The sequence below is a fragment of the Cebus imitator genome, unplaced genomic scaffold, assembly GCF_001604975.1.
Source record: "Cebus imitator isolate Cc_AM_T3 unplaced genomic scaffold, Cebus_imitator-1.0 Scaffold309, whole genome shotgun sequence".
Lineage (NCBI taxonomy): Eukaryota > Metazoa > Chordata > Mammalia > Primates > Cebidae > Cebus > Cebus imitator.
This window is the reverse complement of record NW_016107624.1, coordinates 2,347,695-2,364,180: the sequence shown is the minus strand read 5'-3', so window position 1 is coordinate 2,364,180 and position 16,486 is coordinate 2,347,695. Positions and strand designations below refer to the sequence as shown.

Genomic DNA, 16,486 nt, shown 5'->3' with positions numbered 1-16,486 from the left:
CGGGGTTTCACCATGTTGACCAGGATGGTCTCGATCTCTTGACCTCGTGATCCACCCGCCTCGGCCTCCCAAAGTGCTGGGATTACAGGCTTGAGCCACTGCGCCCGGTGACCTAGGTCTTTATAGGTACCATCCATCCCTTAAGACTATCTGCAAAATGTGTGTGTGTGCGTGCACGTGTGTGTACATGTGTGCATGCATGGACATTTTTCTGGCAAGAGGGTCCATATCTTTTGATATTCCTAGTGGGAGTGTGACTCCAGAAAAGGGAAAGGCTAGGAATCACTGCACTCAAGGAAAATGTTTCTATTATTTTGTATATTGATCTCCTGTGAGTGTGGTCACTGTCAATGGGTTCTTCTCAGTCTGATCAGCCTTGTGTTGACTCACCAAACTGAGGTTCTGGATTCTCCAAGATACCTACTTCCCCGGCTAAAGGACTAACCAACCTTCTTGGACCTCAAGGGATCACTCCCCTCCAGGCTGCTGCCTGTGCCATTTCCTCTCGCCGGGAAACCGTCTCCCCAAGCCTTGAGATCAACTTCCAGTTTCTCTTTGGGTCTCAGCTAAGTCATTTCCTCCTTGAAACCTTCCCTGACTTACCGCTTCAGGATGTGATGCCCCTTCTTTGTGCTCCGACAGCATCTGTCCCACCTCTCTGGGGCTCCTACTTTCCCTTCCCCACTGTTTTTCCCTTCATTGTGTTTGTCCCATGATGCAGTTAACTGTTTACGGTACTTCTCTGCCACCTTTAGAATGCAAGCTCCACAAAGAAGGTAGACTGTCCAGCTTTGCTCCCTTTTCCCCCATCACCAAGCACGGTGTCTAGCATACAGTAGGTGCCCATTTAAATAGAAGGAATGTACGCAAAAATAAGTACCTTAATCCTTTCAGTGTGACTTTATGTGCCATCACAGCTAGACCACAAATGTCCTTCAACTTCACTCTAGGACTAGGTACAGATTTGCCAGCCACGAGAAGTCCAAAAAATTCAGGTAATCAATTTTTGTCTTTTATCAGCAAAAGCTTCTTTCTCATCAAGTGCATGCATAATCTGTACATGCAGATGCGCATACTTATATGTGGGTGAAGAGAAAAACGAGCTGCAGTGTTGGGAGAAACCTACCTGCGTTTCTCAGAAAGCGGTTCCTATAGTCCTTGATTACCCTCGTGACCGGGTTATAGAAGCCGTCTCCACAATCATACCAGCCCTTGGGGATTTTTCTAGGTGGGTCCATATTGGTGAGTTGAGCCATACCTTGAAAGAACACAATGGGCAATTAGTTCACCATCAAGGCCAAATCCAAACCCAATGCTCCCATAAGGTCCACTTGTGACTGGTGGCTCATGTGACTATCTGGCTCCATTGTTGAACTTAAATACCCCCTACACAGGGCAAGGAGCAAACCCAGCAGAAACAGTGCCCCAAAGGAACTTTCTGAAAAATGGTTCTATGGAACAGGGTCTTGGGAACTAGACCCTCTGTCTTCTTCTTCCTTTGACCCCATTCTCCTCCATTTCTTGGGATACCATGACAAAGGGCACAGGTTCTAAAGCCAGACAGACTCTAAGGATGGGTCAGAGTTGACAGATGGTTAGGAGAGCATCATGTCCAGAAGATGGGTGGCATTCAAAGCATGGGCAGAGACCAGAGGCATGGATCCTTAGGCCCCACTCTGGAAACCTTGTAGAGCAGAGCACATGTGAAGGAGAACAGCACTAAAAAAATGGATCAGGTGGACAAGGGGCAGGTAGGTGGTGAAGAACCTTGACTCTCACCCAAATTACCATGGTGGCTGCCACTTATTGAATGTTTATTATGTGCCAGGCATTGCGCTCCTATTTTATTTAATCCTGTGAGCAACTCTGTAGCCCCATTTTACAGATAAGAAAACTGAGGCTCAGAGAAGTTAAAGTAACTTTCCCAAGGTTATCCAGCTAGGAAGCAGTCCAGCTCCGGAACCTGTATGTTCAGCTGCCAATGTCAGGGGAGGAGACAGCCTAGGTGCAGCCACAGGACCAGGGACACTGGGATCTCTGGGAGGGAAAGAAGAGTGAGTGCACCTTTTAGGTCATGCACCTTATGTGTGTGTATCTTGAAATACCATGGCTCAGGTAAAGGGAGAGGTTGGAATAAAAAACTTCTGAGGTTCCAACTTTGTTCCTATAATTCCTTGTTCTCTGGACTGAGGGCTGGATGCCCACTGAGCTGACAGCACCATGTCCACAATTCAGTGTCTTGCACACAGTAGGTGCTCTTTTTTTTTTTTTTTTAGATGGAGTTTCGCTCTTGTTGCCCAGGCTGGAGTGCAATGGTACAATCTCAGCTTACTGCAACCTCTGCCTCCTGGATTCAGGCGATTCTTCTGCCTCAGCCTCCCGAGTAGCTGGGATGACAGGCATGTGCTGCCACACCCAGCTAATATTGTATTTTTTTTTAGTAGAGACAGGGTTTCTTGATGTTGGTGAGACTGGTCTTGAACTCCCAACCTCAGGTGATCCACCCGCCTTGGCCTCCCAGAGTGCTGGGATTACCAGCATGAGCCACTGCAGCCAGCTAGTAGGTGCTCTTGTGTTGCTTAATGACATACCTATCCCCAGACCTGACACTGACCCTGACCCTGACCCTAACCCTAACCCCATGTGTACTGGCTAATGTTGACTGAACACTGACTCCATGTCAAGCACTTTACAGCCATTCTCTCACTGAAGCCTCATGCCAATGCCCATCTCATGGATGCTCAAAGAGGTCGTAGGATACTTTTTTTTTTTTTTTTTTTTTTTTNGCATGTGATGAATGACAGGGAGTATTATTTTCCAGAGCATCTCCTGTTCTGCCAGTGTCCTATCAAGAAAACAGTTAGCATTCCTCTTTTTTGTTTTTAGGAGATGAGGTCTTGCTATGTTGCCCAGGCTGGAGTGCAGTGGCTGTTCACAAGTGTGATCCCACTAGTGATCAGCACAGGAAGTTTTGACCTGCTCGGTTTCCAGCCTGTGCCAGTTCATCTCTCTTTAGGCAAGCTGGTGGTTCCCCACTCCCGGGAGGTCACCATATTGATGCCAAACTTAGTGCAGACTCCTGATCGGCATAGTGCACTACAGCTCAGAACTCCTGGGCTCAAGTGATCCTCCCACCTCAGCCTCCCAAGTAGCTGGGACTACAGGCACATACCACCATGCCTGGCCACAGGACACTTTTAACCCTCACTTTGCCTTGCAGGCAGGGCGAGTTGCCCTAACAATGCCAGCCCCAAGAGGCAAAGTGTGGAGTGACAAGGGAAGGAAGTATCTACTTAGAATCGAGCTGCTCTGCTGAGGGTCACTGGAGGGGAAGGGGAGAGCCAGGCAGGTTTGGGGAAAGCCATGACAGTGCCTTTGAGACTGGCAGAGGCTCAGCTTTGGCAAAACCAGCCAATGTGTGAAAGCGGAGGCCTAAGGCTGAGGGCTTTTTGCCCACAGCCTTAATTGGGGTGAACAGCCCATGATAAAGTCCAGGCCTCCCATCATAAGTAATTGGGGAGGAGCGATTTGCAAGGTTCCAAAGTTGCAGCCAGATTGGCAGCTCTTTGAAGGAACAGATGATGTCCTTTCAGCTCTGGGTCTCCCTGGGGCCAGCCAGTGTCTGACATACAGTAGGAGCTTAGGAAATGTTTCTTAATGTCATTGCCTTAACTCCCCTACGCGCATACTTCACCCTGCACTGTGATGTCGATATCATTATCCCTGTTTGACAATAATTCTTTAATGAGCACCCACTGCACACCAGGCAATATGCTAGGGCCCTGCCCTCATGTTGCTCACAGCTGGCTTGGGAAGATGAGCTGAAAACTCATGATCCAAGCCCTGGGGGGAGATTATAGTTGCTCTTTGATATTCCCCAGGGAGACCTTACCTGGTGTGGGAATTCAGGGAAGGGGGTCCTAGCTTCAGGACATGGAACTGAGATTTGAAGGATGGGAAGGAGTTATTTGGGTAAAGTGAGAGGGTTAAAGTATTCCAGGCAGAGGCTGGAAATGGTGGCTCATGCCTGTAATCCCAGCACTTTGGGAGGCCAAGGCAGGTGGATCACCTGAGGTCAGGAGTTCAAAACTAGCTTGGCCAACATGGCAAAACCCTGTCTCTATTAAAAATAACAAAAATTAACCAGGTGTGGTGGTGGGTGCTTATAATCCCAGCCACTCAGGGAGGCTGAGGCACAAGAATCACTTGAACCCAGGAGGCGGAGGTTGCAGTGAGTTGAGATCACACCACTGCACTCCAGCCTGGGCAACAGAGCAAGACTCTGTCACACACACACAAAAAAACAACGTATTCCAGGCAGAGAGAATGGCAGGAAAAAGTGTGGTCTCTTTGAGAAATGGAAAGAAAGCAAGCATGCAAGAGGGGCAGAGAAAAACTGAGAAGGGTGGGTAGCCCAGGATTAGGCTGGGATATCAGCAGGGGCCAGGGAATGTCAGCATTTCTGATAATTTGAAACCTTATTTTGAGGGCATAGGAGGCACTCAAGGGTGTTGGGGTCAGGGGGCAATCAGATTCACATTTTAAAGGATGTAAGTGGCCAGGCATGGTGACTCACACCTGTAATCCCAGGTTGAGGAGGGAGGATTGCTTGAGGCCAGGAGTTCTAGACGAGCCTGGGCAACATGGCAAGACCCCATCTCTATAAGAAACTCAAGAAAAATAAAATTCACCAGGAGTGGTGGTGCATGCCTATAGTCCCAGCTACTTAGGAAGCCAGATCTCTTGGCAGGAGGATGGCTTGAGCCCAGAAGTTCAAAGTTACAGTGAGCTATGATCTCACCACTGCACTCCAGCCCGGGCAACGGAGCAAGACACTGTCTCAAATAAATAAATAAATAAATAAATAGAATAAATAAAGATGGAAGTGGCTGCGGAATGGAAAATGACCTCAAGGGGGTCAAGTGGGAAGTCAGGTCATCAAGGGGAGCCATGATGGAGGGCTGGAACAGGGCAGTGGCAGAGAGACTATGAAGAGAACGCTGACTGGCACGTGGAAGTGCTCAATAAATATTTGTTGAATAAACAAATGAAAGAATACATTTCAGAGGTAAAATCCTTAGGGCCCAGTGATCGATTGCACTTAGGGGACGAGGGAAGGGAGGATTAGGCTTGCCTAGGTGGATGGGCATGCCACATTCAGGGAGGCAGCCATCATGGTGGGAGTGACAATGAATTCAGTGCAGAGAAGTTGGGGAATGACCAATACAGGTGTCAGGGAAGCTGGCTGCAGGGATCTGAGGCTCAGGGATTCTGATTTCAATTTAGAAGCTGATGGTAGTTGAAGGCTTAGAAGTGTATCAGCTTGTTCAGGAAGAGTGTATAGAATGATAATGAAACAGTGCCTAAGCTAGAGAGCCCCGGGAACCTCAACATGAATAATGGGGTGGGGGGAAGTTGAGGAGGTATTGGCAAAGAAGACTAGGGATAGGAGAAGAATAGCAGAGGAAGTGTCAGGAGGGCAAAGGGAGAGAAGGTGACTCACCTGGTCAATTAACTGACTCAGGTCATGAAGCCGGGAAGGGAAGGAGTTGGGGGTTTGAGCTCCGGTCTGCCTGACTCCAGTGCCTGGGGGCTTCCTGGAGACTTCTGCCCTGATGGAGGTTGACTTGCGCAGGCTCATCCAGGTATTGACAGGGAATGCTAGGACTCAAACCCACGCTTTCTGGCTCCATGCTCTGCCAACTATAGCACATGGTCTCTCATAACCCAAGTTGGGATTGTTTTTATGGTATACAGAGTTGTTTTCCCATCTGTCATTTTGGATACATTATTTCCACTGTGCCAAAAACCACACTCTTCTTGAGGTTCCCTTATCTCAAACACATCCCAGAAACACTCAGATGAGCCTTTTAAGGTGCCAGTCTCTGAATCCAGACATGTGGCCCAAATGTAGCCCTCCGTAATGGAACATGGTGTTTTGCAGAAAGGACGCATGATACAGGGGATCTCAGAGAGGAAGACTGGGTCTCCAGTGTGAGCTCTGCCACTGGAAACTGTATCTGGACTCCACAGCCTCAACTTGGAGTGACATGGGACTAGGAAGGCTCACTGGGTGGGGTCATCTGGACACTAGGGAGACAGAGATTACAGAGAGCCTCCCCAGCACCTGATACACAAAGCACATGCTCTGTCAGTACTGCCTTTGCCTTTACTTCTTTCTTTTTAAAATATTTACATAATTTATGGTTACAGTAGGTACTACAAATAAGAATAACTGATATGTATTTTATCATATGTGTATTTTATTGTATCATATGTAATACATATGATATGTATCTTATCATATGTGTACCTGCATGCATTCAAGGCACTGTTTTAAACACCTGACATGAATTATCTTATTTACAACAATCTTGGGAGACAGATGATGCTACTGACCCCATTTTAATCTCTTTTTTTTTTTTCAAGACCAGAGTTTCACTCTGTCACCCAGGCTGGAGTGCAGTGGCGCGATCTCAGCTTACTGAAACCGCCTGAGTTCAAACGATTCTCATGCCTCAGCCTCCCGAGTAGCTGGGATTACAGGCATGCCACCACACCCAGTTTGTTTTTGCATTTTTAGTAGAGATGGGGTTTCACCATGTTGGCCAGCTGATCTGGAAGTCCTGACCTGGCATCTGAAAGTGCTGGGATTGCAGGCATGAGTTATTGCACCCAGCCAATCGACCCCATTTTGAAGGGGAGAAACTGAGGTGCAGTAGGTAAAGTCCCTTGCTCATGGTCCTCTGGCTAGCACAGTGGAGCTGAGATGTGAGGATTGGCCTTACTGGCTCTTTTGTATTCTGCGCCTGCTCAGTTCCTCTTTCCCTTTAAGTTACTTCAGTAGAATACATTCATTTCATCTCAATAGTACCAAAAAGCAAAAACAAAAAAAAAAAAAAAAAAAAAAAAAAAAAAAAAAAAAAAAAAAAAAAGAAAAAGTTACTTCAGTAGGCCATAGTCCACTTCTCTGAAACTGTCTTTAGCTTCCCTCTTTGAGGATGAAGGAAAGGGTGGGTGCTTGGGTACCTGCGGGCTTCAAGCCATTGCGAATCTCTGTGAAAAACCTCCGATCATAGCCATCGCAGTAATGCCAGTTCTTCTCATCATAGTGCAGCCCATCTGCGAAGGTGTATGTGCCCTGCAAGACAAGGAGCACACACGTGTGTCTGAGGAAGCCGAAGGCTTTTGGCCAAGAGGTTTGGATGTCAAGGAAAGAGGGGGCTTTCTAATGGCCACCGTAAAGAAGTGGTAACTGTCACAATTATGGTTGTGACGACGAGAGGGAATGGGTGTAAGTGCTGGGCTCTGTCCGTGCCACTCAAAGCAGGTGAACTCACTTTGGCAGATGAACTTGGGCAGATAACCCACTCTCTCTGGCCCTTCATGTCCTCATTTGTAAGTTAATGAGGGTGTACACAAAATAGGGTTGATTGAAAAATCATTGAGATAGCACACGTGAAGCATTTAGCAGACTGCCTGGCTGTGATGGTCGATTTTGTGTGACAACTTGACTGGGTTAAGGGAAGGTGATACCCAGATAGCTGGTAAAACATTTCTGGGTGTGTCCGTGAGGGCGTTTCTGGAAGGGATTCACATTTTAATTGGTAGACTGAGCAAAGAGGTGCCACCCTCACCAAAGCGGGTGGGCATCACACAATCCATTGAAGGCCTGGATAGAACAAAAAGGGAGAGGAAGCACCAATTCACTTATTCTGCTTGCACTGCAACATCCACCTTCTCTTGCCCTTGGACATCCACATTCCTGGTTCTTGGGTCTTTGAACTCTGACTTCGACTTAAATCATTGACCACCCCCCCCCGCCACCCCGCCGCAGTTGAGGCCCTTGGGTTTGGACTGAAACTCACTAACAGCTTTCCTGGGCTTCCAACTTGCAGAGGGAAAACTGGGAGGCTTCTTAGCCTCCATCATCTTGTGAGCCCATCCCTGATCTAAATCTCTTTCCATACATCTCTATATATCCTATCAGTTCCGTTTCTCTGAAGAACCCTGACTGACACACTGACACAAAATAAGCACTCAACAAATGTTATTATTCTTTTATTATTATCATAGCTGGAAAGGTCAGAGCCATCAGCCATGGCCCTTTGTCCAAACACATACATTCTGCTTTTGCTGCCTTAGTGCTAAAGGAAGCCTCAGGATGTAGAAATTGCATTGGCCTGGACATCAGGAAACCTGGGTGGAAATTCCAGTGATACTATTAATTCTCTGTGTGACCTCGGGTAAGTCACATCCCCTTCCTGGGGCTTAGACTCTCCAAGCTATAAAACAAGGAGCATTTCTTAACTTTTTTAGGTCATGAGTCAGGCCCCAACATGCTCTTAGTGAAGCTGATAAAAACTATAGATAATTTTCCTGGAGAAAAACTTAGTCTCCTTTACACAGAAACTTTTCTATATAAATCAAGAGGTTTTAGTGACTCCTCGAATTCTATTCATGACCCACAAATACCAGGTTAAGAATCCTTGGATTAGGTAAATTATAATGATAGCAGCATTATATCAGTAGGTAGGAAGAGCTAACACTTATCAAGTGCTTCTATGTGCCAGGACCTTGGTGTTTGTGTATACTGCCTTATTTACTCTTATGACCATCCTAGGAGGTGCCTTGTACTATTGTGGGAGGCTGAGTAATGGTCCCCCGTAGATGTCCCTGTCTGCTGCAACTTGTGAATATGCTACCTTACATGGAAAGAGGGACTTTGAAGATATAGCTAAATGAGAGATCCTGACGTGGGAAGATTATTTGGAATATCTGGGTGTGCCAAATATAATTGCAAGGTCCCTATGAGAGGGAAGTAGTAAGGTCAGGGTGAGAGAAGACAAGATGATGATGAAAACAGAGGTTGGAGTGATGTGTGGCCATAAGCCAAGGAATGCAGGCAGCCTCTAGAAGCAGGAGAAGGCAAGAAGACAGATTTTCCCATAGAGCCTCTGGAAGGAATGCAGGCTGGCTGACCTATTTCAGACTTCCGATCCTCAGAACTGTAAAACAATACATTTGTGCTGATGTAAGACTAAATTTGTGGTAATTTGTTATAGCACCAATAGGTCACTAATGCAACTACTGTTCCAAGTTGATGGGTGAAGAAGTCTCAGGGAGGTGAAGTTGTGGGCCCAGTATCAGGCAGTAAGGGGTGTAACAGATGCAAACTCATCATGGCTTCTCCACAGGTCCTTCCAGATCTAGAGGGAGAGGGATCTAGAGCCCTGGGAGATCCAGAAGCTGGGAGAAATTAGTTGAGCAAGGTGGCGCACACCTGTAATCCCAGATACTCCGGAGGCTGAGGCAAGAGAATAGCTTGAACCCAGGAGGTGGAGGTTGTGGTGAGCTGAGATTGTGCCACTGCACCTCTGCCCTGGGTGACACAGTGAGACTCATTCTCAAACAAACAAACAACAACAAAACAATAACAACAACAAAAATGTGGAGGGAGAAGCAAAGAGAAGAGAGGGAATGGAAGGAGGTGGGCACCAGACAGGGAGGATGGGGCTCTTCCTGCCTGAGGATTTCTCCTCCACAGCCTATCCCCCCCAGTGATCACCTTTATGGCCAATCCGTTTTCCCAAACAGCATCGTATTGGCTCCCGTTGGGGTAGTACAGGGTTCCTTCACCATGAAACATGCCGTCCTTCATTTCCCCAACATATACTGTTTCAGTAGGGAGGATGTACTTGGCTTTGCCCTCCATCCTGTAAAGACACGGGGAAATCATTGAGCCCTTTGTGACAGCCGGAGCGTTGGGGCTGGCAGGGACAGAGCCAGCAGGAGCCCCATGCTCATCATCCTCGTCCTTATTGTCCCAGCAGTACTCTGCTGCAAACAAAATTTTTGTTTTGTTTCCCTCAAAAGCTCAAAAATGAAAAGAGGGGAGTAGAGTTTGGTCTGTTCATTCTCCCCTTCACCTAGGGGCTCACCCTCACCTTGGAGTTCTCACTGCCCCCTGAAATACATCCCGTTGGTAGGCCCAGAGAGTGTAGATATGTGTCCAAAGCCACACAGTAAAAGCTGTGGAGACTAGAGCCCAGGTTTTCTGGCAGCTGGTTCTGTAATTTCTCTGTTCCCCCATGACCAACCCATCCTTGCCTATTATGCCACCAGTGGAATATTTGGAAAAATATGAAATTTAGAGATAGGAGATAAGAGTTTGAATCTTACTTCACCATTTTATAAATATATTATCTTGGATACTGATATGGTTTGGCTGTGTCCCCACCCAAATCTCATCTTGAATTGTAGCTCCCATAATCCCCACATGTCATGGGGGGACCAGGTGGGAGGTAATTGAATCATGTGGGTGGCTTTTTCCTGTTCTGTTCTTGTGATAGTGAACAAATCTCATGAGATCTGATGGCTTTATAAAGGGAAATTCCCCTTAACATGCTCTCTTGCCTGCTGCCATGTAAGACGTGACTTTGTTCCCCCTTTGCCTTCCACCATGATTGTGAGGCCTTCCCAGACATGTGGAACTGTAAGTCCATTAAACCTCTTTCCTTTATAGATTACCCAGTCTTGGGTATGTCATTATAGCAGTGCGAGAACGGACTAATAAATATACTTCCCCAAACCTCTTTGCTTGTGCCTCCCTCCCTTCCTTCTCTTCCTTCTTTCCTTCCTTCCCTTCTTTCCTTCCTAACAAATATTTACAGAGCACCTACATTTTGTCAGGGACTATGCTGATGGTCCAACCTGCTGAATACAATATAGATTCAACGGCGATCAAGGTAGATGCAGTCCCTGTCTTTGGGGGACTCACAGTCTAGTGGGGACACAACTAAGCAATTATACAATATGTGGTAAGTGCTGTGCAGGAGGAAGACAGGTCCATACAGGAGAACAAGGCGGGGACACCAGCTTGATAAGTTGATTAGTTTCTTTGTTTTGTGTTTTGTTTTTTTCAAGACAGGGTCTCACTCTGTCTCCCAGGCTGGAGTGCAGTGGTGCGATCATGGCTCAATGCAGCTTTAATCACCTGAACTCAAGTGATCCTCCCCCCTCAGCATCCCAAGTAGCTGGGACCACAGGGTACCCCATCACACCCAGCTGGTTTAAAGATTTTTTTTTTTTTTTGGTAGAGACAGGGTTTCTCTGCGTTGCCCAGGCTGATCTCAAACTCTTGAGCTCAAGTGATCCTGCCTCAGCCTCCCAAAGTGTTGGGATTACAGGTGTGAGCCACCGCACTGGGCTGGCCAGTTTCTTTATGGGTGAAATGGCTGGCATTAATCCAGATAACGTATAATGATTTTCCCAGCAAAGGGCCTGACATATAGTGAGTGCTTAATAAATATGTTTTCATTCATTCCTTGTCCATTCCTCCCACAAGCTGAAGGCCTCTCCTAACTCTGATCTTCTTTAGGCTTTTGCTAGTACCTCTGTTGGGATGCTAAACACTTTCTACTTTGTATCGTAATTAGATATCTTAGCTCCTGCATTGAATTAAAACTTCTTTACTTGGTATCCTCAGCTCCTAGAACCACTAAGCAGGTGCTTCATAAATGTCTCCTGAGTAAAGAATGAAGGAAATAGAAAGACCAGTGAGTGAACAGAATGGACGACAAATTTGTTGAGATAGCTCAGTGAGATGATGGATGTGAAACCATAGCGGAATGCCTGGCATAGAGCAAGAACTTGAAAACGATTTCGCTTTTGCTCTAGTGTCAGACATGGGGGGAAGGGAGAACTCCTCTTCTTCCCTCCGCTACTTTTTGCTCGAGCTCACATCTATCATTTCTAAGCACTGCCTCCATATTAAAGTTCCACACCCTTCTCTGAAGTCAGACTCAACCCTTTTTCTTACTTCGAACTGGACATCACTATTCAGACCTCTCACAGACATCTCCAACTCGCCTAATACAGAACTCATCCCCTCCTCCCCTAAGCAGCACCTCCTTAGAGCTCTCTACTTCCATGAATGGTATCAGAATCCTCTGGTTCAAGGCCAGGAGCTGGGCCCTGGGCTGGGGCTGTAAATCATCTCTGGACAGGACTGGAGCCAATCAGCTGCCAACTCCTAGCAGTAAAATCCCCAAATTTCTCCTGCATTTTTCTTTCTTGTAGCTCCACTGCCTCTGCCTTGGCCCAGGGTTCTGCTGCCTCTTATTGGGACAACTGCAATGAACTCTGATTTGATCTCCCCATCTATACTTATCCTGCCTCCCTCCTCTCTCTCCCTCCCTCTCACCTTCTCCTCCCTCCTTCTTTTTATCCTTTCCTCTCTCTCTCCTTCCCTTCCTTTTTTTCCTTCCTTCTCTTCCATTTAAAAAAATTCATTCAAGGTGAAAAGCCTGCCTTGTAAATTCAAAGTAAGTTAAAAAGAAGAAAAAAGCCACTTTATAATGAAGACTTCAATCCATAATAAGGATATGATTACCAGATCTCAAATACCTATCAGATTAGCTGGGCATGGTCGTGCATGTCTGTGGTCCCAGCTACTTGGGAGGCTGAGGTGGTAGGATCGCTTGAGTCTGTGGGGAGGAAGTGGGGGGAACAGAGGTGGTAGACGTTGCAGTGAGCCAAGACTGCACCAGTGCACTCCAGCCGGGATGGCAGAGTGAGACCCTGTCTCAAAAAACAAAAACAACTTATCATTCATTCAGCCAACATTTACTGAGTCCCTACCACATATATGCACCATGAGGAGAGATACACAGATGAAATAAGTTTTATTTCCTGATGCTTGGCTCTACCAAGCGTCTATCAGTGGTTCTTCCACCTCCAGAATTGTGCATGGTATTGACATTTTTTTGCCAGAGTACAGACTGCCTGTCCAAATTCCCCTCACATGGCTCCTCCTGGCACAACCCGCTCTCCTCACAAACTGGACTGCCCGCTCTAGTTTATACATGCCCTCTGCTTAGAAACATTCTTCACCTTGCATCTCCAATCACCTAAATCCTACCCAACCTTCAAGGCCCATTTCAAATGTTATCTCTTCCATGAAGCCTTTAAGGATGGCTCCATCTGTATGTGTCCTCTGAAGAGGCCCAGCAGCAGGGCTCTACTGTAGGAAGCACATGGGCTTTGGAGTCTGACAGACCTGGGTTTTAATATCTGCTTTGCCAAATGCTAACTAAGTGACTTTGGGCAAGTTATATAATTCCCCTGAGCCTTAGTTTTTCCCATCTGTAAAACAAGATGATGATATCTATCTTAAAGAGTCCCTGTGAAGAGAAGATGCAGGCAAAGCCACTTAGAGCACAGTAGTTGCTACACAAGTGCTAGTGGCATTCCTTCCTCCCCTGTGTCTGTAGGTCTTTTCTGGCACTTACCTTGTGGTGCTTTGCAATGGAGTTATCTAGAACTCAATTGTGTGACTACTCCAAAGAAACTGTGATATTGAGGTCAGACGGATCCTACATTAACTTTTAATTTTTTAAATATTCACACATGGTACGGGGAAATCATGTCTCTTTCAAGTTTTTTTTTTAAAGCAGATTTATTGAAGTGTAATTGGCATACAATAAGCCATATGTTTAAAATATACAGTTTGATATATTTTATCATCCACCTGGGAAACCATCATCACAGTCAAGACAACATATCTATTCCCCTAAAAGTTTCTGCATGCCCTTCTGTGACACTTCCTCCTTGCCCCTGCCCACAATCCTCATCTCTAGGCAACCACTGACGTGCTTTCTGTCACCATAGATTTGCATTTTCTAGAATTTGACATAAATGGAATCATACAGTATCTACTCTTTCTTTGTCTGGCTTCTTTCACTTAGCATAATTTTTTTGAGATTCATTCATGTTGTTCTGTGTACTGATAGTTCACTCCTTTTTACTGCTGAATAGTATTCCAATGAATGGATATACCACAATTAGTTTCTTCATTCCCCTATTGATGACATTTCAGTTTGTTTCTAGTTTTGATTATTATAAAGGTTGCTATGAATACTTGTATACGTGTCTGTGTATAGATAAACACTTTCATTTCTGGGGTAAATACCTATGAGTAGAATGGTGGTTTAACTTTTTAAGAAACTGCCAAACTTTTCCAAAGCAGTTGTACCTTTTTGACATTCCCATCAGCTGTGGGGAGTTTATATAGGCTTTTTAAATCAAATGTTAGATATCAACTTCCTACTGTATAGAGAAGTTATTCTATTCATTTAAGCTCCAAAAGGAAAATATCCCCTCCCCAAATTAAAAAAAAATCTACTGTCTACCATATATAAATAACATCTATATATGATCATGACGTATTCCTCGGAACACCGCTGCTGAACATTCATCATTGCCTTCCCATTTTTCAGATGAGGAAACTGAGGTGTGGATGGTTAATTAAACAAGAAGCAAGTGGCAGAGTTGAGCCCAGACCTGTCTCATGCTGAAGACTTTTTTCCTCTACTATGTTGTCTCTCTTTCTTACATGCTGAAATTTGAGATGCCCCAAATAGAACTCTAGTTAACTGTTGTTAAAAAGAACAAAATCAACATCGAACACATGTCCAACTTATGAAAATAAGTATAACAAGTGAAAAACTGCTGACTTCTTGCTAGTTACGGGAAGTTGGGAAGTTCTGTTCAGGTCTGGGAATCCCTATTATGGTTACAGAGGTACCAAACAACCCCAAGCAAAACCCAAATTCCTAGGGACAGAAGCATGGACATGGCTAATATGATATACAAACCCAATGAAAAATACACAAGGCCAAAGGCAAATGGTTGAATGTCTTCCCTCTTACCTCGTCTGTGTGCTTCTCTCTCACACATACACAGCCCATTGAAAATTAATGTAGTTTCTCAACTTTTTGTATTAAAATGTCCAATACCCCATATCTATCTGCTAAAATTTTACCACCTTCACTGTAGCAGAGCCTTGTGAAAAGTAAGAACGTGGTTTGGACAGAGGATTGGGTTCAAATCCTGACTCCATTACCTCCTAGCTGTGTATCCATAATGGCGGGCAAGTCATTTTGCTTCTCTTAACTTCTGTTCCTTCATTTGCAAGGTCAGCCTGAACGATCTCACTGAATAGTGAGATGGGGCACACAGCAAGCACCTCTGCCACTTACCTGCTAATTAGGACAAGTGTCTCAAGCCCTGTAAAGGTCACCTTTCTTACCCAGAAAGATAATAACATATTCCTTGCAAGACTGATATAAGGATTAGAGATAGCATCTCATAGCATCCCTACCACCTTCTTCTAGGAATCTATCCCCTATCCCTGCCCAGACCACAGATCCCTTTTTCCTATGAACTCAAAATGCCCCTGAAGTCCACCAACTTGTGAATACAGGGCTCAGGTGGGAGTGCTTTACAGTCCTGACAACTAGCACTAGACTGGCAAACCACTTCATGTTGTCCAGCCTTAGTTTCCTCAACTATAAAAACAGAGATTCCGCTTTCTTCATCCAGGGTGGTTGGCAAGAAAGAGTGGCCACCTCTGTGTTCCTCTGCTTCTCTCTACCACAGCTCTTACCACAATGAATTGCAATTATCTCTTATGTCTACTTGCCCCACCACGTTTGGATGAACTTTCTGAGGATTTCAGGGATTGAGCCCAGAGTCAATTCCAGGACCTGGTACTGAGTAACCACCCAACATTATTGAATTGCTGAGCATGGTGGCTCATGCAAGAGGATCACTTGAGACCAGGAGTACGAGACCAGCTTGGACAACACAGCAAGACCTGGTCTCTACAAAAGGCATTTAAAAATTAGCTGGAGGTAGTGGTGCACACCTGAAGTCCTAGCTACTTGGGAGGCTGAGGTGGGAAGAATGTTTGAGCCTAGGGAGTCAAGGCTGCTGTAAGCAGTGAACAGGCCACTGCACTCCAGCCAAGGCAACAGAGTGAGATCTTGTTTCAAAACAAAACAAAAACAATAAATAAATAAATAAACCTGTTGAATTGTTTTTACTACTAGTCCACTACAGTGATTTTTGTATATAATCCTCTATAATAATCCCTAGACTGTGAACTGTGAACTCCTGGAGGGAGGCAACCATGATTAGCCACAGTCTCTCTTCCCCAATCTTTGTGTTTGTTTTCATAGCCTTTACCACTATCTGTAATTATTTTATCACTTATTTGTTTATTGGCAATACATCTCCAACTGGATTATGAACTCCATAAGAGCAAGGATCTTGACATTTTAAATATTCTTTTTCCTATATCTAAAACTGGCAGAGAGCATACACATACACAGAGTATATACGGAATGAATGCATCTCAGCTTTGCTGTTTATTAGATATGGTCCCTGAGAAAATTACCCGGGCAAGTTTGCGAAAGTGCCTGGTACAAGGTGTTTCGAAGAAGCCACAGCTATTCAAGGTCTAGTGAGTGAATCAAATGAGGCCCTTACCTCCCATCTACATATTCCCCGATGTATTTGCTCCCTGTGTACTCCATGGCGGCTGTTTTTAGCTTCCAGCTGTTAGGATCCGGAGTCTCAGTGGATATGGCATCACTATGACAACTAGGAGGGGTGGGCGGAGCCGAATCGAAGCCCCGCCCCC

The 16,486-nt window shown here is 45.5% G+C and overlaps 1 protein-coding gene across 2 annotated transcripts in view; it reads right to left on the bottom strand.

Annotated features, from left to right (window-relative positions):
• Positions 1-16,448, bottom strand: part of MORN5 (MORN repeat containing 5) — a 39,021-nt gene extending 22,573 nt beyond the window's left edge. Inside the window, exons 1-4 of one of the 2 annotated variants that reach the window (XM_017503341.2) lie at positions 16,333-16,446; positions 9,569-9,716; positions 7,030-7,141; positions 1,127-1,258 (exon numbers count right to left, since the gene is read on the bottom strand). In XM_017503341.2, coding sequence (XP_017358830.1) covers positions 1,127-1,258; positions 7,030-7,141; positions 9,569-9,716; positions 16,333-16,379 — 439 coding nt within the window. In that variant the 5' untranslated portion in view covers positions 16,380-16,446. Of the gene's footprint in view, positions 1-1,126; positions 1,259-7,029; positions 7,142-9,568; positions 9,717-16,332 lie in introns of both variants that reach the window. The other variant, XM_017503342.2, reaches the window with a different exon arrangement.
• Positions 16,449-16,486: the final 38 nt, after the last annotated feature.